This window comes from Pollicipes pollicipes, unplaced genomic scaffold (genome assembly GCF_011947565.3).
Source record: "Pollicipes pollicipes isolate AB1234 unplaced genomic scaffold, Ppol_2.1 Scaffold_7231;HRSCAF=8579_pilon_pilon_pilon, whole genome shotgun sequence".
NCBI classification, from domain to species: Eukaryota; Metazoa; Arthropoda; class Thecostraca; order Pollicipedomorpha; family Pollicipedidae; genus Pollicipes; species Pollicipes pollicipes.
Genome location: NW_023597034.1, coordinates 11,771,016 through 11,789,901, shown reverse-complemented (window position 1 = coordinate 11,789,901; position 18,886 = coordinate 11,771,016). Strand labels below are relative to the sequence as shown.

General features: G+C 55.5%; 1 protein-coding gene across 1 annotated transcript; it reads right to left on the bottom strand.

Moving 5' to 3' along the window:
- Positions 1 to 840: 840 nt before the first annotated feature.
- Positions 841 to 16,818, bottom strand: SCAP (SREBP cleavage activating protein). The gene is given in 20 exon segments (XM_037233007.1): positions 841 to 2,006; positions 2,922 to 3,130; positions 3,398 to 3,551; positions 4,219 to 4,378; positions 5,103 to 5,257; positions 5,652 to 5,805; positions 5,890 to 6,053; positions 6,889 to 6,982; positions 7,582 to 7,790; positions 7,792 to 7,833; positions 9,071 to 9,195; positions 10,140 to 10,396; positions 10,499 to 10,710; positions 11,119 to 11,839; positions 12,882 to 13,021; positions 13,372 to 13,555; positions 14,158 to 14,276; positions 14,791 to 14,929; positions 15,487 to 15,649; positions 16,531 to 16,818. Coding segments are annotated over 19 exon segments (3,567 nt in total). The 5' UTR covers positions 15,627 to 15,649; positions 16,531 to 16,818; the 3' UTR covers positions 841 to 1,817.
- Between the last annotated feature and the right edge of the window lie 2,068 nt (positions 16,819 to 18,886).

The window sequence follows — 18,886 nt, the reverse complement described above, 5'->3', positions numbered from 1 at the left end:
CACCTAACCATATAACAATTTCGCTGCAACGTAACGCAGTGTAATGCAATGAAATGTCATTTATCCATTAACGTGTGGAAGTTGGCGGTCCAGTTATGCCACTAGCCACCGCGCGGGCTGGCCACAGTGCGGGTTGGCCACGGCGCAGGTTGGCTACAGCGCGGGCTGGCCACAGCGCGGTTGGCCACAGCGCGGTTGGCCACAGCGCGGATTGGCCACGGCGCGGTTTGGCCACAGCGCGGGATGCGTAAGATTTCGTAGGCCGAGCGCAAGCCCCATACTGACCGACATTTCGAACTTGTCAGAGCGGTCAGATGATGTCCCATCAGCTTGAGGTGGGCGCTGTCATAGCTTGTTTTTGCATGGGACGACACAGATTGCGTTTGAAGTCCACAAAGAGATGGCCGCTTCACACCCATGCGCGGGCCGAAAGTGTTACGATTTCTGAGCTTGAAGGAAATGGTTCCAACAGGTATACTGGCATCCCCATACCGCCCCGCGGCCAGGATTGATAACGGCCTGGCCGCCAGCCTCCGCTACCGGCTGATGGTTGGCCAGGGGCGTAGCTCCGCATGATATGTTGGGGGGGGGGGAGAGGTAAAAAATGACCGGTAAAACGCTAAATGTTACGCCACTAGCTGTAAGGCGCAGCGGGTACAAATGTGTCTTTGAAAATATTGTTGATCTTCCAGCACTGTTCGAATGATGAGCGTGGTCATCTTCACATCCGTTTGGATCATGCTGTCCTTTCGTATACTACTCACGGCCATGGGTGAAGCCTTCCTTTGGGCGGACAAGTGGCAAACGCGTGCTGTTCGGACCACAGGAAGTATTCGTGAGAGATGGTATATTTCACAGCTGTGTTTCGAACACAACACGCTCCCTTGGAGGTTGCGAGGGACTAAAAATAGACTAAGAGCTGGCCAACAATGGCTCAGTCTCCACACCTCCCATGGAGGCATCCGCCGGGCCAGTTCACGTCTTGGCACCCACACCTTACAACAGGGCGTGCCGTCTCCCGCCCGACGCCACCGGCGCCGCAAACACCGCTACAGCCACCCGGCACGCGGCTCCCCGACGCTCGGTAGCCAGCATTGCGCCGCGTCGGAGTTGTCAGCCACGGGGCGTTCCTCTACCCGAGCCGCGCGCGCGGCGGCGTGGTGATCACGTACGCGAGTACCGCCCCCGAAGCCCCGGTACGCAGCGTGGCAGCGCGCGGGCGGCGCAGTGGCCTGGCCGCGCTCCGCGGGGCCGCCGGCGCACGCCGCCCGCCGCCCGTAATCTCGCAGCACATCACCGTCACTCATGGCCTCCAAGTGCCTGACCAAAACGCCGCCCCAGAGCCAGACAACCACGTCAGAGAGCTTAATGCCAGCACCTCTGCCCTGATGATGTCTTGTCGTTTCAACCCGTGGAGGAGTTGACGGACACAGCAGCGGTCAAATTGCCAACATGCACATTCGGGATCCCACAACGGGCTACCGGCTGAGCGGTCCACGTCAGGCGCATTCAGGTACACTACCGCTCTTCTTTGGAGGTCTTCTCTTTGGAACCGTCAATCACTTCGCCTATCTCCACACCCGCCTACCTGGCCAGGCCAAGCCGCCAGACACCTCCTCCACCTCCAGACACTCCAGCGCGGAGCACGCCGTCGTCGCGGCGTCGACTCGCAATCACCGCTCCTTCTTCTGCTGGCCTCCGACGGGAGGGAAGCGCACCACACGCAGCTCGGCGCCGACACGCAATCACCGCTCCTTCTTCTGCTGGCCTCCGACGGGAGGGAAGCGTAACACACGCAGCTCGGCGCCGACACGCAATCACCGCTCCTTCTTCTGCTGGCCTCCGACGGGAGGGAAGCGCACCACACGCAGCTCGGCGCCGTAGTCGCACACGATGGCGTCGCCGACGGCTGTCATTTGGCGCACGAACACGGAGCTGTCCCGGTCGCCGAGCCGCACCAGCCGCACTGGCTCGCCCAGCTCCAGGTCCCACACCATCAGCGAACCCTGGGTCAGGCCAGCCGGGTCAGACCGCAGCTTAGGGGCCAGGCCAGCCGGGTCAGACAACAGTGAGCCCTGGGCCAGGTCAGCCAGGCCATACATCAGTGAGTCCTGGGTCAGGTCAGCTGGGTCAGTAATCAGCGAGCCCTGGGCCAGGTCAGCTGGGTCCGACATCAGCGAGCCTCGGGTCGGGTCAGCCAGGACAGACGTCAGCGAGCTCTGGGTCAGCTCAGCCAGATCAGACATCAGCGAGCCGTGGGTGGGGTTTGCATGGTCAGACATCGGCCACTCCTGGGTGAGGTCAGCAGGGTTAGACATCAGCAAGCCCTAGGCCAGGTCGGACAACAGCCGCTCCTGGGTCAGGTCAGCCGGGTCAGACAGCGAGCCCTGGGTCAGGTCAGCCAGGTCAGTTATCAGCAAGCCCTGGGTCAGTGTAACAGCGTTAAATAACACTGTCGGTCACAATGCGCCACAGCTCTGAAGACAAGCATAAAATATCCAACAAACAGCGCGTTCCGTCAAATGAAGCTGAAACTTACATCAACTTTAAATTGCGCTCTCCGTTACGTATGCTGTCGGAAGACCATTTAATTCAACCCATGCGTTGGTTTCATTAATCGCGTAAGAATCAAAATATCATGGTCAACTGAACTTGACCCATCTCCCGGGCTTACCATGTGCGATTTACGAGAGCATGAGCTGTTTGCAGGTTCGCCTTGTGAAGCGAGCAGCGGCGTGCACCAGCCACCGCAGTGGTATCAAACCAACAGGTGCCATCCTGTCCTCCGCCACCTCAAAGTTCGACATCGGGGCAAAACACGGCACCGGGCCACCGACCGAGCGTCGGCGGCGCGCCCAATCCCCGGTCGATCCCCGTCACCCGACGGTCTGGGGCCGGCGCGGGCCCGCCGCGCACCCCACCTGGCGAGACGTGACCAACAGGTTGGCCGTCAGCAGGATGACTTGGCTGCAGTAGGCGTGCGTCAGCTGGATGGTGCTGATCAGGTGGCCCTGGAAGCGCTCCCACACGCACAGCCGCTCGTCGCCGCCCGTGCTCAGGATGTACGAGGCGTTGTAGTTGAGTGACGTCACCGCGCCGTCGTGAGCTGGCACGCTGTACATGCAGAGGCCTGCGGCAGCGACGGCAGAGCGAGTGCTAGACGGAGCGCGGCAGCGCGGCCCCGGCCGCCACCACGGCATCAGTCAACACAAGGCAAAACCAACACGTCCAGTGAGCGAGACGCAACAAAAACCTATTCCACATGGGCAGGACCCGGAAGCATGCCATTCAGAGGCGCAGCATCGCAGGGGAGCTGCATGTGCGCACCGGAGAAGGGCCACCACACCAGCATGCGGCACCAGCACCAGCGTGTTGCCGGCGAAGTGCGCGCGCTCACCTGACGTCAAGTCCCAGACAGAGAGCGTGCCCTCGGCGCTGCCGCTGCCACCGGCGGCCGGCTCGGCGCGGCACCGGTCGACGAAGAGGGCGGTGACGGTGCCGTAGTGGCCGTGCAGTGTGTGCACGGCCGAGCCGTCCTCCAGCCGCGTCACCTGCCGGCGGCGGTGGCTCGTCACCAACCGACGCTGGGCGGCGCGCCGGCCGACACGCACCCCACGGCCCGCGCCAGCCCGGCCGAGCTGACTTCATCGACTGGAAATGTCCCGTCAACCCCAGCCCGCCATGGCGAGCATAACGACTGCTGACTTTCGGCGGCGCGGCCGGCGCGGCCGGCTCCGGGCGAAAGGCCGGCACTCACCCGCAGCGTGTGGTCGAGCCCGCCGGAGACGGCGCGGCCGGCTCCGGGCGAACGACCGGCACTCACCCGCAGCGTGTGGTCGAGCCCGCCGGATACGACGCGGCCAGCTCCGGGCGAACAGCCGGCACTCACCCGCAGCGTGTGGTCGAGCCCGCCGGAGACGGCGCGGCCGGCTCCGGGCGAAAGGTCGGCACTCACCCGCAGCGTGTGGTCGAGCCCGCCGGAGACGGCGCGGCCGGCTCCGGGCGAACGGTCGGCACTCACCCGCAGCGTGTGGTCGAGCCGCCGGAGACGGCGCGGCCGGCTCCGGGCGAACGGCCGGCACTCACCCGCAGCGTGTGGTCGAGCCCGCCGGAGACGACGCGGCCGGCTCCGGGCGAACGGCCGGCACTCACCCGCAGCGTGTGGTCGAGCCCGCCGGAGACGACGCGGCCGGCTCCGGGCGAACGGTCGGCACTCACCCGCAGCGTGTGGTCGAGCCCGCCGGAGACGACGCGGCCGGCCGAGCACTCGAGCACGGTGATGAGCTGCTGGTGGGCGCGCGCCGTATACAGTTCGGTCCAGCGCAGCTGCGTGGCCGCCTCCCAGCGCACGTCGTCCGCGCTGCTGTGCGCACCCGGCCTGCCCAGAGACGAGCCAGTCACACACGGCCCGCCAGAGGAACACCGCGACCGACAGCCGGCGCTGTGGGGTGAAGCAGATCTGGCCATTGGACATCTGGACCCACCACAAACACACAAAGACCAGACAGTGCAAACCTGGCCATCGAACATCTGGACCCACCACAAAGACAACACAGGCACAGACAGCGCAGATCTGGCCATGGGACATCTGGACCCACCACAAAGACAGCGCAGATCTGGCAGCGTGGTGGTACCGCCACAGCGTTAGTGCCTATACACGCAATGTCAGACGATGAGTTGCAGGGCATCATCACCATGAGAACGTAAAACGTGCCATGAGAAATAAACACATCATGAAAACGCAATGAGCGTACCCGTTTGTCAGGTGTCGGCCGTTGATAGCGACAGCTACTTTGATTTGACCTGCTTTTCCCGATCTCAGCACGGTTTATGATTTTCGATACGCAGCGATCCATAAAGTGGACAAACACTGACTATATTGACTCTGTGAAATGAACGTATTGAATGTTAATTGGTATATATATATATATATATATATATATATATACACACACACACACACGCACACGCACACGCATACGCACACACACACACACACACACACACACACACATATATATATATATATATATATATATATATATATATATATATATATATATATATATATATCTGACACAGCTGATGCCGTAGGGTCTCACCTGAGACAGCTGTAGTAGGACCAGTCGATGGGCACGCCGTGCTGCACCGCCTGTAGCGTCAGGATGTGGATGGTGCCGTTGAAGCGGGCCACCACTAGCCGCGAGTCGACCAGACGCACGTGCGTCACCGGCACGGCCACCTCGTCATGCACCAGCTGGGGACGGACGGCACGCCAGATGACGTCACCCGGACCCCGGCCGGCTGGCAGTGCGAGGCCGAGTGCATACGCACACAGCTCTAAACGAACAGCGTGACCAGGCAGGCCAACTAAACCAGGTGCTGGCGGGCCGTCAAACCTTGGGAACCCGGATTTCGCTCCAAACTTCACTTCGAATCTACACCAAAACTGAACTAAGGTTAAGCCATGGAAGCGTAAACCGCAGCAGTTGTTCCCCCGCAGAAGTCTTAGCAGAACGGCCGCGCCAACGAAGCACGCCGGCGCGGCCACCGTCCCAGAGCGCAGTCAGACCGCCACCAGCTGCCTCCGCCGGGGAGAACCCGTCTGGCGCGCCGGCAAGAACGAGCACGAGGCGTGGAGGCCGCCTCACCTTGAGCGCGCCGGTGGTCGCGTCCCACATTTCAACGGCACCGTCGCTGCAGCCAACGGCCAGCAGGCCCTGGCGGCAGTCCATGCACCAGATGGCGCCGCGCTCGGGCGCCGTGGTGGGGCGGTCGTCGTCGCACGCCGCGCCGGCCACCGCGCTGCCGGCGCTCCACACGCGCCGGTGGGTGCGCCGCGGCCGCGGCCCGTTCCCGGCGCCGGCCGCCGTCGGCTCCTCGGCCGGCGGACCGGCCGCCAGGAAGCGGGAGAAGTCGTACGCGCCGTCAGCGGTCGGCGGCCCGGCTGGAGCCGAGAAGGTGAGGTCGAGCGCCGGCCAGAGACCGTCGGCCGGCTGCGACAGCTGCGGCGTTGATAGTCGCTTGGCCAGCTGGTCCAGCGGCCGCTCGCCCTGACGGCCGACAGCAGCAGCGTCAGACACGCGACACGACCGCGGCTCGCCACCAATTGCACTGGCTCCAGGTACGGGTGCGCGACAGCTCTCAACCAATCGCTGCGGCTCAGGGCGGGGCACGAGACACTCTCCACCTAATGGCGGGGGTTAACGGCGGGGCACCAGACACTCTCCACTAATGGCGGCAGTCCAAGGCGGGGCACGAAACACTCCACCTAATGGCGGCGGTTCAAGGCGGGGCACGAGACACTCTCCACCTAATGGCGGCGGTTCAAGGTGGGGCACCAGACACTCTCCACTAATGGCGGCGGTCCAAGGCGGGGCACCAGACACTCTCCACCTAATGGCGGCGGTTCAAGGCGGGCCACGAGACACTCTCCCCTAAAGGCCGCGGTTCAAGGCGGGGCACGAGACACTCTCCCCTAATGGCGGTGGTTCAAGGCGGGGCACGAGGCTGCTATCAAACAATTGCGGCGATTCAGGGCCAGCGCACGAAGCACCGCGAAGCCAATCGCGGCCGTTTTCAAAGAGAACTCACAACAAAATAAGGGATCAAATGCAAACAACACGCACATCTATCGCTCAAATAAAAATCTGATCGATCTACGCCCGTCTCACTTCGTTCAGCATGCGTACATGAAGGATGGAACTTAGTTAAAAGCTGCAATGAAGCGCGGTGGATATTCGCAAGAAATGGCAATTCGACTTCTCCAAAATCATACGCAACTGAAATTCGGCGCGGTCCGATCAGCTGAGAAATCACACACACCCAAGCTGCGCCGAACCACTGGTAATGGAGAGAAGCAAACTAGCTGGCACGATCCCAACTGACCCGGCTGGGTGGTGATCCTCCGGAGCCGTAGTCGGAGTGTACGTCCTCATGGCTGGCGCGTGGACTCGCCTGCACCCCTCCCCTGTTGATGATCCTGCGGCAGTGTCATCAGTCAGCTCTAGCTCCGGCTCCAGCGCTACTGCGACGTACTGTGACTGGAACACCTCCACGGCTCAACGCAAACGACACACGAACAAGTACTCTTTGTAAAGTTGGTGAGCCTAGTCTTACTAGCGAGCGGAAAGTCTGATCAGATATGTAGTTGATGCAGATACCGGCGGCGATCCAAGCGTTACGAGCGCACCCGAATGCAACCACCGCCGAAACGATTCCTGAAAGCGACATCAGAACTGCGCTCTAGGCAGGCTGTTGTCTGAGATCCACACCACCGACCCGATCGTCAAGGAGCAGACGAGTCCCAAAAATACTTCGGGATATAATCACACACGCAACACAGAGACAACACATAAAAACGCAGGATAATTCTGATATAATCACACACACAACGCAGAGACAACACATAAATACGCATGATAATTCTATGTCGCAAAAAGCACGATTTCACGCAAAACATAACCACGCATGAGCACGCAGTCATGAATGGCACCGCAGGCACAGTGAGTGGGTGACCGGCCGGCTGTTCTCGCCAGCCGGTAGTGCGCGGTCGGCGGCGGCCGCGGCCGAGGCGCTCACCTGACGCAGTCGCCAGTGATGGCGTCCCAGACGCGGATCTGCCCGGCCAGGCAGCAGCTGGCCACCAGGCAGCCGTCCGTCTCCAGACACTCCACCTGCTGGGCGTGGCCGGCCAGCCGCAGCGGCAACGCCTCAAGCACCACCTGCTGGCGCTGGCCGTCGGCGCCGGCGCCATCCGAGCCCCATGACGAGCGCCACTCGGCGTAGTTAGCGCGAGCACACGCACCGATACAGCACCACCATCAGGTACACCTGTCGGGCGTACCGTCTGCTCAGCGCGCGAGCACACGCACCGATACAGCACCACCATCAGGTACACCTGTCGGGCGTACCGTCTGCTCAGCGCTCGAGCACACGCACCGATACAGCACCACCATCAGATACACCTGTCGGGCGCACCGTCTGCTCAGCGCTCGAGCGCACGCACCGATACAGCACCACCATCAGATACACCTGTCGGGCGCGCCGTCTGCCCAGGCGCGGCCAGATCAAATCCCTGACTCGCTCCAGATGCTCAGCGGTCCAGACTGAAGACTGACAGCTTGACACGTCGCAACACCACGCGGGACCGCCGAATCCGTACAAGTCTGTCGCCTGAGCCTGCGGGGCCACTCGACATGAATCACCCTCTCCGCGGACAAGCTCACTGGTATTTGGGGTTCTGCAGGATCATAGTTCAATCTTTTTGACATCTGTGATGACATTTGACCCGGCTGAACCTCACCACACACCAAGGTGAATGGAACCGTCACGTGACGCCGCTGCGCATCGCCGGTCATGCGACCATCGGCCTCGCCGGGCCACGACACAGTCTGCAAATCAATGGGATGGCTTGCTTTAGTGGTGTCCTCTGACTTACACAGACCTTCATATAATTGATGGCGGAAATGACCAACAAAAAGGGCGCTCCAAATCGTACCTGTTCCGTGTAAATACGCCCAATACGACAAGGGCATCAACTTTCCCGACCGGGAAGTTACCGCCAAATCGAATTATGACAGCCAAGAACGTATCGACATTGCTGCATTCCTAGAGTGCGGCTTTGTCCACTCCCGATGCGTGTTTATTCGGAGAGGGGAATTTTTTTCGATACCACCTAAGGCATGACTCGGCATCATCATGACAGTCTGGCCCTGGCCGCATCCCGAGCTTCGTTCAGAAGTGGGGGAGGGATGGGACATCGCCCTACGCAGCGCCGCCTAATGGTCGCCTAATGGCTCGGACTCCCGTGCGCCGTATGTTGGCCCCGTTGCCGACTTTTGATATCCCCCAGTACATGCTGCGACTGACAAAACACGGGACGCTCAGCTTCAGGCTAGGGTAATGTCTCGTCTAACCACGACTGGCCGATTTCGATGAACACGAGTGATGAAGCGGGACCACTCACGAACAAAAACGTCCCTGACTCAAACCATGCATTCGTGCGCAGATCACTGATGCCGACAGAGCGCAGCTCGTTACAGATTAGTCCGGAGTCGGCGACACTCACGATGAAGGCGATGGATGGCAGGGCCAGTAGCAGCATCAGGAACAGCTCGAACGGTGAGGACGGCACGTAGGCCGAGTCGGAGCTGCGGCTGGGGTACTGCGACGGCTGCCCCGTCTCGTCAATGTCTGGGGACAGGCGCGCATGGCCAGTGCTGCAGTCGCACGCAACACTACCTCCGTGCTGACCAGTCATACTGTTGACAGCGCCACTATCTGGTTACGAACAGCTGGTAGACCAAGCAACGCTGTGAGGACTGCCGCTGCCTGGGTCGAATTTGTAATGCATACGATTTAACTAGTCAAGATTGCTTCCGTTCTTATTAGTTTCTGACGATTATTAACGCAACTATCACGAAAATAATCATCACTACAGTAGGGTAGATCAATACCTCGTACGATAAGACGTCCAACGCGTCTGCAAATTCCAATATGCGTTTTGCAATACTACCTCCAGAAAGCCGCAGATCATACTCAAAGCTCATTGCCGACTTATTAGCCCCAGAGTCAAGCGAATCAGGTCGGCAACATATGATTTCACCACTTACAAGATTTAATGCTGAAAGCTATTGTCGTTACAGAACGGTCAATTGCTAGCAAATGAAAAAAATAATGCGGAAAAGTACGATATCAGCTTTTGCTGGCCACTACTTGTTACGAGTTTGCCGAATCGCTCAAGTCAACACTTCTTGAGTTCTACCTGGAGACGTCCCACATGCGCTCTTTTGTCTATAAACACTTGGCAAGGACCACATAGTAGTGATGGGGCCAAGTTTCCCTAAATGCATGAGACCGTTGAATGTTTTTTTGTTTTGTTTGACATGCCGATGTGCAAGTGACCTCAAATCTGCGGCTTGCTGAGGCCGCGCCAAGAACGTTATAATTAACAAAGCGCAAATACAAAGTGAGAGCTGAGAGCAAGAGACTCAAGTTCCCATGCTTTTCACCGAAGTGGATTTCCCCCTCTATCCTAGAAGTGGCCACCAGGGAGCGACAAAACAAGAGCCGAGGCGTTAGTAGTGCAGGTGCCGTGCACACCGAACCCCGGTCCCCTCGGCCGCGCCGCCACATACCGGCTATGTCGAGCTGGCCAAGAGTCTGCGCGATGCGGTCCACCACGCGGTCCGAGACCTCGGCGTCGCGTGCCTGCCGCGCCTGCAGCGCCTCTTGCGGCGGCACGGCCAGACTGGTGTACACTGGCGGCAGCACGGTAACGTAGCCGTGGCGCGCCGACACGTTATAGGCACGCAGCAGCGAAAGCCAGTGGAAGGCGTGCAGCCGGTGCCAGACGGCCGGGTCGCGGTGGCGCAGGCGGGTCAGGTCGTCCTCGCTGGCGGCCGGCTCGCCGGGCGACAGCAGCGCCGCCAGCGGGCCGCCGCCGCCGGCCGCCGGCGCCGCGTCGCTCTGGTTGAGCGGCGGCGGCGCGGCCAGCCCCGGCAGCTGTTGCACCAGACCGCCGTTATAGGCGAGCAGCACCATCCAGACGACGAGCCCGGCAGAGAACAGGCGCTGGATGACGCGCGAGCGCGCCCACAGGTAGAAGAGGGACAGCCGGCGCGGCAGCTTTCCCAGCAGGCCGTCCGGCGTGTACACGGAGTTGACCACGCTGGAGGGACGGTGGTGCGGCTCGCACAGCGCGCCCGTCTGTCGGCACAGGCGGCGCGCGCGGCCATCAGCGGCGCGCCGAGTCACGGGCCGCGACACGGCGGACCGGACCGGACCGGTGCGGACACGGTAAGGCGTACCCCACCCTTGCACCCCAAATCATGGTTTCACGCAAAGGCTGCTGGAGGTGAGCATACTCGGGCCTGGTGCAAATCACGTATTTTTTGCAGCCCCACACTTCTGTGAATAAGATGAGCGTATCCTTTGCATATTACGATCATCCGAGCTACTGCACACTTCTTTTGTAGCCCCTGCACTTCCCTGAATAAAACGAATGAACCGCCTACGACTTACGCTTCCGCTATCGCCATTAAAGCCGCTACCTGCCATCACCCCTGTGGAATGTGACGCCGCTGGCCACCCGGATCAGACTCCCCGATCACACACCTGGGACTGAGATCGCTGCATCTGGACGCCACCAGCGCCGATCGGGAACCGCAGCCGCAGGTCGGTGTAACTGGAGCCCTCGGCGGCGCTGGCGGCGGCTGGCAGCGCCGCCTGCAGGCTCGTGTCGATGCTCAGCGTGGCGGCGAAGAAGCCCAGCTGCAGGAAGAAGTCGCAGCACATGCCGACCACGGCCAGCATGCAGAACTCCTGGATCAGCGGGATGAACGTGAGAATGCCGATCGTCAGGATGGTGATCTCCAGGAAGAGGTTCTTGGTGATGTTCCAGCCCTGACGGCTGAGGCCCTGCGCGATCCGGATGCGCGGGTTCAGGTCACGCGCCGTGTTCGACACCGACTCGGTGATGACCATGACGTTCTCGAAACCGACCACCACCACCAGGTACGGGAACAGCTCGCGACTGTTCAGTGTCTGCTGCAGGCCGTGGTAGATCAGGATGCCGGACGACATCATTAGCGTGGCGAACACGGTCACCAGCGCGCTCACTGACATGGCCAGCTTGGCCTTGACCGACTCCATCTTGCGCACCGAGAAGTATATGTAGATGAAGAGAATGACGTAGATAAGCGCCACGGGCAGCAGCTCGTAGACGCTGGTGCGCGCCGGAAAGAAGATGTGAACATGGTCCGAAGTGATGTTGACGTTCTCTGCGGCATGTAGTGGGTACAGCTCTAGCAGGCGCGTACGCAGCTGGGACAGCAGCCTGCAACAGTCCCGAATATGGTGAATTTACTTACATAATTTATGACCAAATTGAATGTCATTTATTCTAAAATTTACTAATATGATTATTATGGACAGTAAAGGCTAAAAAACTTGTAGGTTTACAGCCCCCATTTTCACCTGAATCGACCGCTTTCCAAAATGGGGTGGCACAAAACATTTATCTTCACTCATCTGCCATCCAAACGCAAAAAGGCCCAAGTGCTCGCTTGCCTTATGGCATTTGGGACTTTTCACCTTTGGATGGCAGTTCCGTCATAAGGCATAAGGCAAGTGATGTTGACGGCAAGGCAAGTTCCATAAGGCAAGCGAGCACTTGGGCCTTTTTGCGTTTGGATGGCACATGAGTGAAGATAAATGTTTTGTGCCACCCCATTCTGGAAAGCGGTCGATTCAGATTCAGGACCAATTCAGCGGTCGGTCACACACACACACAAAATATATATATATATATATATATATATATTATAATATATATATTATATATATATACTCTCTCTCTCTCTCTCTCTCCTTCTCCCCTCCCTCTCCCTCTCTCCCTCTCCTCTCCCCTCCTCCCTCTCCCCTCCCCTCTCCCCTCTCCCCTCTCCCTCTCTCTCCCTCTCCCTCTCCCTCCCCTCCCTCTCCCTCTCCCTCTCCTCCCCCCTCCCCCCTCCCTCTCCCCTCTCCCTCCCCTCTCCCTCCCCTCTCCCCCTCCCTCCTCTTCCCTCTCTCTCTCTCTCTCTCTCTCTCTCCTCTCTCTCTCTCTCTCTCTCTCTCTCTCTCTCTCTCTCTCTCTCTGTCTCTCTACGTAAACCGACAACTGACTCACTGCACATCTTCCATTATGCAGTGGTTCAAGTACCTTTGGAACGCTCAATGAACTATTTTGATTTCCACGGAATACCTATTTTCTGCTCCTGGCAATCGCTCCTCAGGCAAGTCATTGTAACTGCATCAGCTAGACTGCTAGTTGTAATATAATAGAGCGGTGGTTGCAATGTTCATCCGCGTCGCGAGATTCCTCATAGTGCGTGACTTACTGAGGGTTATTCCTTTTGAGAACGATGGTTACAGCGTAGGTAAGAAACCTCTGCCGTTTGTAGATTCGCTTAAATGCTGTTTCCTTAGCAGGTACACCAAACAGCAGATTGGAGATAGTAGTCTTGTAGAATATTTCTTTCTGCGGACAGTACCAAACACATTGGTGCCACTGAACGCTACAGCTGCTTAGTTCCACTGCCGACGGGTTTCTTTCCTACCGAGCGGCGGCAGCTATTACTAAATGTGCTGTTCATGGTAATTTGAAGAACAGAAAGCTATTTCAATGCAGCAAAAACATCACGCAAACACTCCCCTGGGTCCACACCCTCCAGCACAGCCCCCACAACGCTGCCTACAGCAACGCCGAGCACCGCAATGGGGGACCATCAAACTGCCACGAACCTGTCCAGCGACCTGCCGAACAGGTGGGCGGCCGCCCCGCCTCGCGGACCTGGACGACGGCTGGCGCCGGCCCTCGCGCCGCCTCACCTGCTGGCGCACCACCGTCTCGATGATGTTGTCGTCCTGCATGAAGCGGGCGCGGCTGTTCTTCCAGAGCACGGCCGGCGACAGGATGAGGCAGTTGTAGCGCGGGAAGTGTGTCTCCAGCAGCGCCGGGCTGCGGTACAGCGGCTCCTCGGCGCGAAAGCACTCCTCCAACATGGAGGCGTTGCTGGCGGAGGGGCACACAGCTCGCATCGGACCACCATGGTCGTCCGGCCACCTCGCAGAAGCGAGGCGTGCCTGAGCGTGCACCCGAGGCGGGGCGGCAGCGGTGCCGGCCTCCCGAGGCGGCAGCGGCGCCGGCCTCTCGAGGCGGCAGCGGCGCCGGCCTCTCGAGGCGGCAGCGGTGCCAGCCCCCCGGGGTAACAACGGAGCCGGCCTCTCGGGGCGGCAGCGATGCCGGCCTCTCGGGGCGGCAGAGGCGCCAGCCTCTCGAGGCGCACGCCGGCATGCATTCTACGCGACGAAAAAGGGCGAGCTGTCGTGTCAGGTTTTGAGGTCGCGGGATCGATAAACGGCGTCGAAACCCCGTCCGCCATCTAATGAAGATCTGGCAATGCCAGCGCAAATCCAAAACCCAGAATGGGTACAAACTGCTTGCCCCATGTGTACACTTACCCAACTACAAATCTATTTCGTTCTATAATACATCTGCTCCACCTACAGCAGTCCTCCACTTATTTGCATCCATTCGAGAAAGCCCGTTTGCGACACAGCCCCTCAAAATTCTGCATGTCCCGACCAGTTTACAGATAGTCGACCAGCACCCACCCGTCCTGGAAGTTACTGATGGTCTCGGTGAGGGCGAACACGTGAGAGAGAGGCGCGCGGTAGGCGTCGGTCAGGATCATGTCCCCCTGCCATGGGGTGACGGCGGCACGCACCACAACCTGGCAACACGCGTGCAGTGCTGTATCAATCGCGGGAACGAGCCCGGCACACGTGTGCGGATGTCGGCAGCCACAACACTTACATGAAAAGGGACCTTAACTTGAAACAATACACATAATCCGCGGTAGTGACGTAAACCGTTTTGCTTTCTTCTTGTTCCATTACACTAGTGCACCAGCCGACAACAGGTCAGGCACAACGCAAGTTACCAATTCACGTGAGGCATTGAAGCCTCGCGTCCAATACCGTATCCAAGAATGACATTGGAAGCTTGTACCATACATGGTGTCGGACCAAATAAGGTATTAGTATCCATGTATCACATTAGTGTGGTAAGTCATACTCGTGACATGGAAAATAAGACACGGAACGGCGAGCGTCCAAGACACCGAGCACATATCACAATATGCAATATACATATGCAGTATGGTTGTCAAAATGGCAAGATCGCATGCGAGACTTCTGCAGTGACGTCGTCTGCAGTCGCCCAGCTGACACGGCCGGTCTCTTCACCTGCTGAATGTACACGGTGGGAGGCTCCCGGAACCATATGGGCGCCGTCTGACTCGACTTTGGGGCAGCGGAGGCCGACTGCGACGTCCGAAACTCCTGCGGAGTGTTGCTAGGCAGGTGCATGTTGACCACGGGGATGCTGCCGACACAGGTTATGTTCAGATTTTCCACATGAAAAAGGGTCAAATGACATGAAAAAAATAACAAAAAAGTAGAATTGGGTGAATTCATAACTGTTTTTGGCATCTGAGGGTGAAGTAATTGCAATTTCACTACAAGTCCTGTGAATGAATGGAAGGCCCATGCCATACAACTTCATGACCACATACATAGTGAGCCTTCCCAATACTTTTGAAGTTTTTGAGTTACAAGACTGATCTGTCTTAACACTTGCAATCATACAGATGTTTCAACCAGCAAGATGTCTGTGAGTAGTTTGGACCTTACTCACACAACCAGCACCATACCCGTATTAGCAGCCATGCCAACAAATCCACATACTACAATCCAGTATATACCAGCCACATACCAGCACACAGATATGGGTACCATACTTCTAAGAAACCAAGCCCCTCATTGCCATAACCTGTTCAAGGAACATGGGGAATAAACCATTTATGGCTACCCCAGACCCATAGATACATGACTTCAACAGCACCACACACACAGCTACAGTTTTATTACATAGTCACCCACCTGCAGATGATGGCAATGGTCAGCACTGCCGAGCTGAGCAGCTTTGGATGTGAGGCTGCAAACAGCCCATAGGCATAGTATAGCTGCGCCACTCTGCCTGGCAGTCCGGCGGTGCTGGCATCCTCTGCTGATGGCGGCATCAGCTCCACAGCACTGTTCCACCCTGCAAAGGACAGCATAGCATGGGTCATGACATGCTTTTAGCTGGTTCGTTATGCCAATAAAACATGGAGAACAAGGTGAGAGCATTACACAACTTCACAGCAACAGAAAACCTGTGCACCCAATCTACTGAGCAATCATATGCTACAGTAAAGAACTCCATGATGGTGAACAGCATTTTATACACTTAAAAGAAAGACCATGTTCCAAATTTGCATGCCTCATACTTAACCCATGTTGTGCAGTACAGATCCCATATGTCTATTTACATATGAACTGATTTTATACAGAATAACAATTGTGTGCATGAATGCAGTGATTATCCAATGAACTGACCAAACCTGGGTCAACCACAACCCTATCACACACCCTCCACACACCCATCAAAAGATTCCCTGACTTTGATCTGCTACAGGTCAGTGACCTTACATGATACATCTAAATTTTGTATACCACATGATCTGCTGTTAAATTGCATACAGCTATGCACATGCAGTTTGGGGACCATTCTGGCAAAACCCTTTGAGGGTGTGTGTGAAAAATTGCCCTCTCTAGGCACATCTTTAAGGTCCTGCACAGCAGCAAGAGGCTGCTGAGCAAACAGATATTTCTACAACAAACAAATGTCACAGAAAATGGCAGCTACCAAGAGGTGTATAAATGGCCCAAAACAATTACGCTGATGCATGATTAAGCCATATGCCACTAAAATAAAGCCCATACCTTTATATCATTCTAGGTTCACATCTATAGCACAACTAGACAGGTTATCTAACTTTTGTAATCAATCCCACTTGTGGGAGCACATTCTTGTCATTGAGGTAGAGATGAGGTTATGTGGACTACACCAGCCCACCTGCCAAACTCCATCAAACCACTTACCTATTGGACCACAACTGGGAAAAAAATGTGAAAAAATGCCTCAAGGACTATCTTGACAATTGTTACAGCAGTTCAGATCTGGATGGCCGATTGAAGGACCAAGAACCGTGAGAAACGGGTTTCCATTCTATTCGTAAGAAGTGTTTTTAATCTCTGACATCTTACATGGAACTAAAAAAAATATCCGTAAATCCAACCCGGCTCTAATCAAACGGAGAACGATCAATTCCGAACATTCTTCTTTCAGTGATCACTATTCCACTCCCAACACCCAAACACCGCATCTAACCATCAGTCCCAATATCTCACCAGCTAGCCAACAGCGCACATCTTTTGTAAGCGTCACTTTCGTCACAAAAAGGTCAATCGCCAAAGAAGTCTGCTAGCAAATTAAAAATTTTAGGCTTTTCGAAGCCTGGACACCATGGAACTGCATGTGAGTAATTTGAAATTGTGGAATAAAACAATGTAGATAAATTTTGTGTGGTACAGCTCGGCATACATCGTAATGCTTTTTTATTTTTATCTAAAATGTTCATGAATGGCTCTTCAATCGTAAATGTTAAACCATTAAGCAACCGTTGAAAACCCATGAGCTTTTCGTTGCACAAGTGTTTGAGAACCACCGACACAATTTAATCGGAGCTCACTATCATGGAAGTAAACTGATTGTCAGTAAGCTCCTTTCTGAATTAAGCAAAACTAATTTTTTATTTTTTGCTGGGTATGGAAACGCAAAAGTTTCTCTTATCCCGGTTGGAACCACTTGTTAACCTCGCAGACCAGTATGCCTGTATATTGTTCACTACTATCGTTGAGTCAACTGTTTTGATATTTTGTGTGTACCATTTTGCGCTTTGCGCGAATCTCGATGAATTTACGTTCGTTAGTATACGTGAATGAGTAAATCTGTGCTGGCTGTGGGGTTGATGGGGCCTGTCATTTCATGTTCTGTGTTGCGTCTATAGGATGAAGCATGTAGACTGGCTGACGCTTTTCCTTTGCGATGCGCTTGTATTTTTCATCAGGCAATGAGCATGATGGTGAAATTGATAAGAAAAGAATCGGTTTGACGCGTCTATGAGCAGCTCGTACTTTGTGTACCTGACACGCCTTTTTAGAGGTAGGTGCCTTTGTATTTGGGAACTCCGATTTTGCCTTATTTGTTGTAGATATAAAATATTTACATCAGGCAAAAATAAGTGAAACTACAGTTGCTGGATACACATGGTTGTTGGATGTTAACACTTAAGTGACTTTGAGGAGACATGCCATGCGACTGAGGAAACAGTAGCAGTTGTTCAGCTAAGATATAAACAGCTTGTGAGAGGATTTGGTGTAATATCTGGCAGCTTAGCATGCCCACTGATGATGTGGTTCACTGTAACTCACTGTATTTCAGGATTTCTCAGGCATTGATTTAAGCTCTCAGGACATGCACCAAATGACTATCTCCTGTTTGTTGTTTAAGTCTTGTTCCTACTTAAAGCATGTATCTTTGTTAGGCATGTGTCTGCTATACCACATGATATGGAAATAGGGCATGCCAATATGCAGGTTTGTATCATTCTCTCACAGCCAGTTTCAGGATAGGATAAGAGTCATTTTGTTCTCAGGGACATTTTTTAGCCTTAAGGTGCTTTATCTAATACCACACTGTTGGCATAATGTTTGGTGTTGCAAAATGAAAAGGAATGTCAGGCTAGCCTCTATGTGTTGTTCAGCCATTGGTGGCAGGACACCACTAATAGAACACCTGAGAAGCCTGCTGTGTTTTGATTTGTAGCTGTCCTAAGATGTTGTGAGGGGGTGCACTTTTTTCTATGCCGTGCCGAGCCAGAGGCATATTTTTAAGTCATAAGCCAAATAAGACCAAGTGAATTGCCATATAAATCACTGCTGGACTGTGGAGCTGTGGGACCTATAAGCCATGTGGCCTAAAGCCAGCACTTTTGGGAAGCTATCACTATGTCCATCAGATCAAGCCTGGAACATGTCACTAGTCAAAAACTTTATTGGAAAAATATTACCTTTAAATTTGATATAGGATTCATTTTAATCCATTGCTTATCTGGCCTTTCTGTCAATTCCTACTGTCTTGCTAGTCACACTCACGGCCTCTTAACAGCTTCCCGTAATGTCCTTGTAGCTTTTTTGTGGAAATAATTGTTGATCAGTCTTATTTGTTTTCTAACTGCTATTTCCCTGCAGCAGTTTTTTCAATATTTTTTTGTCTATTTGCTTTCCAAATCTGTAGAGGCAGGCATTGCTCCTGTTAGTGTCACTGTCATGTTAAGGATGGGCAGGCTAAGGAAAATGCAATGCATTTGACTATTATATTGTTTGACATGATCCA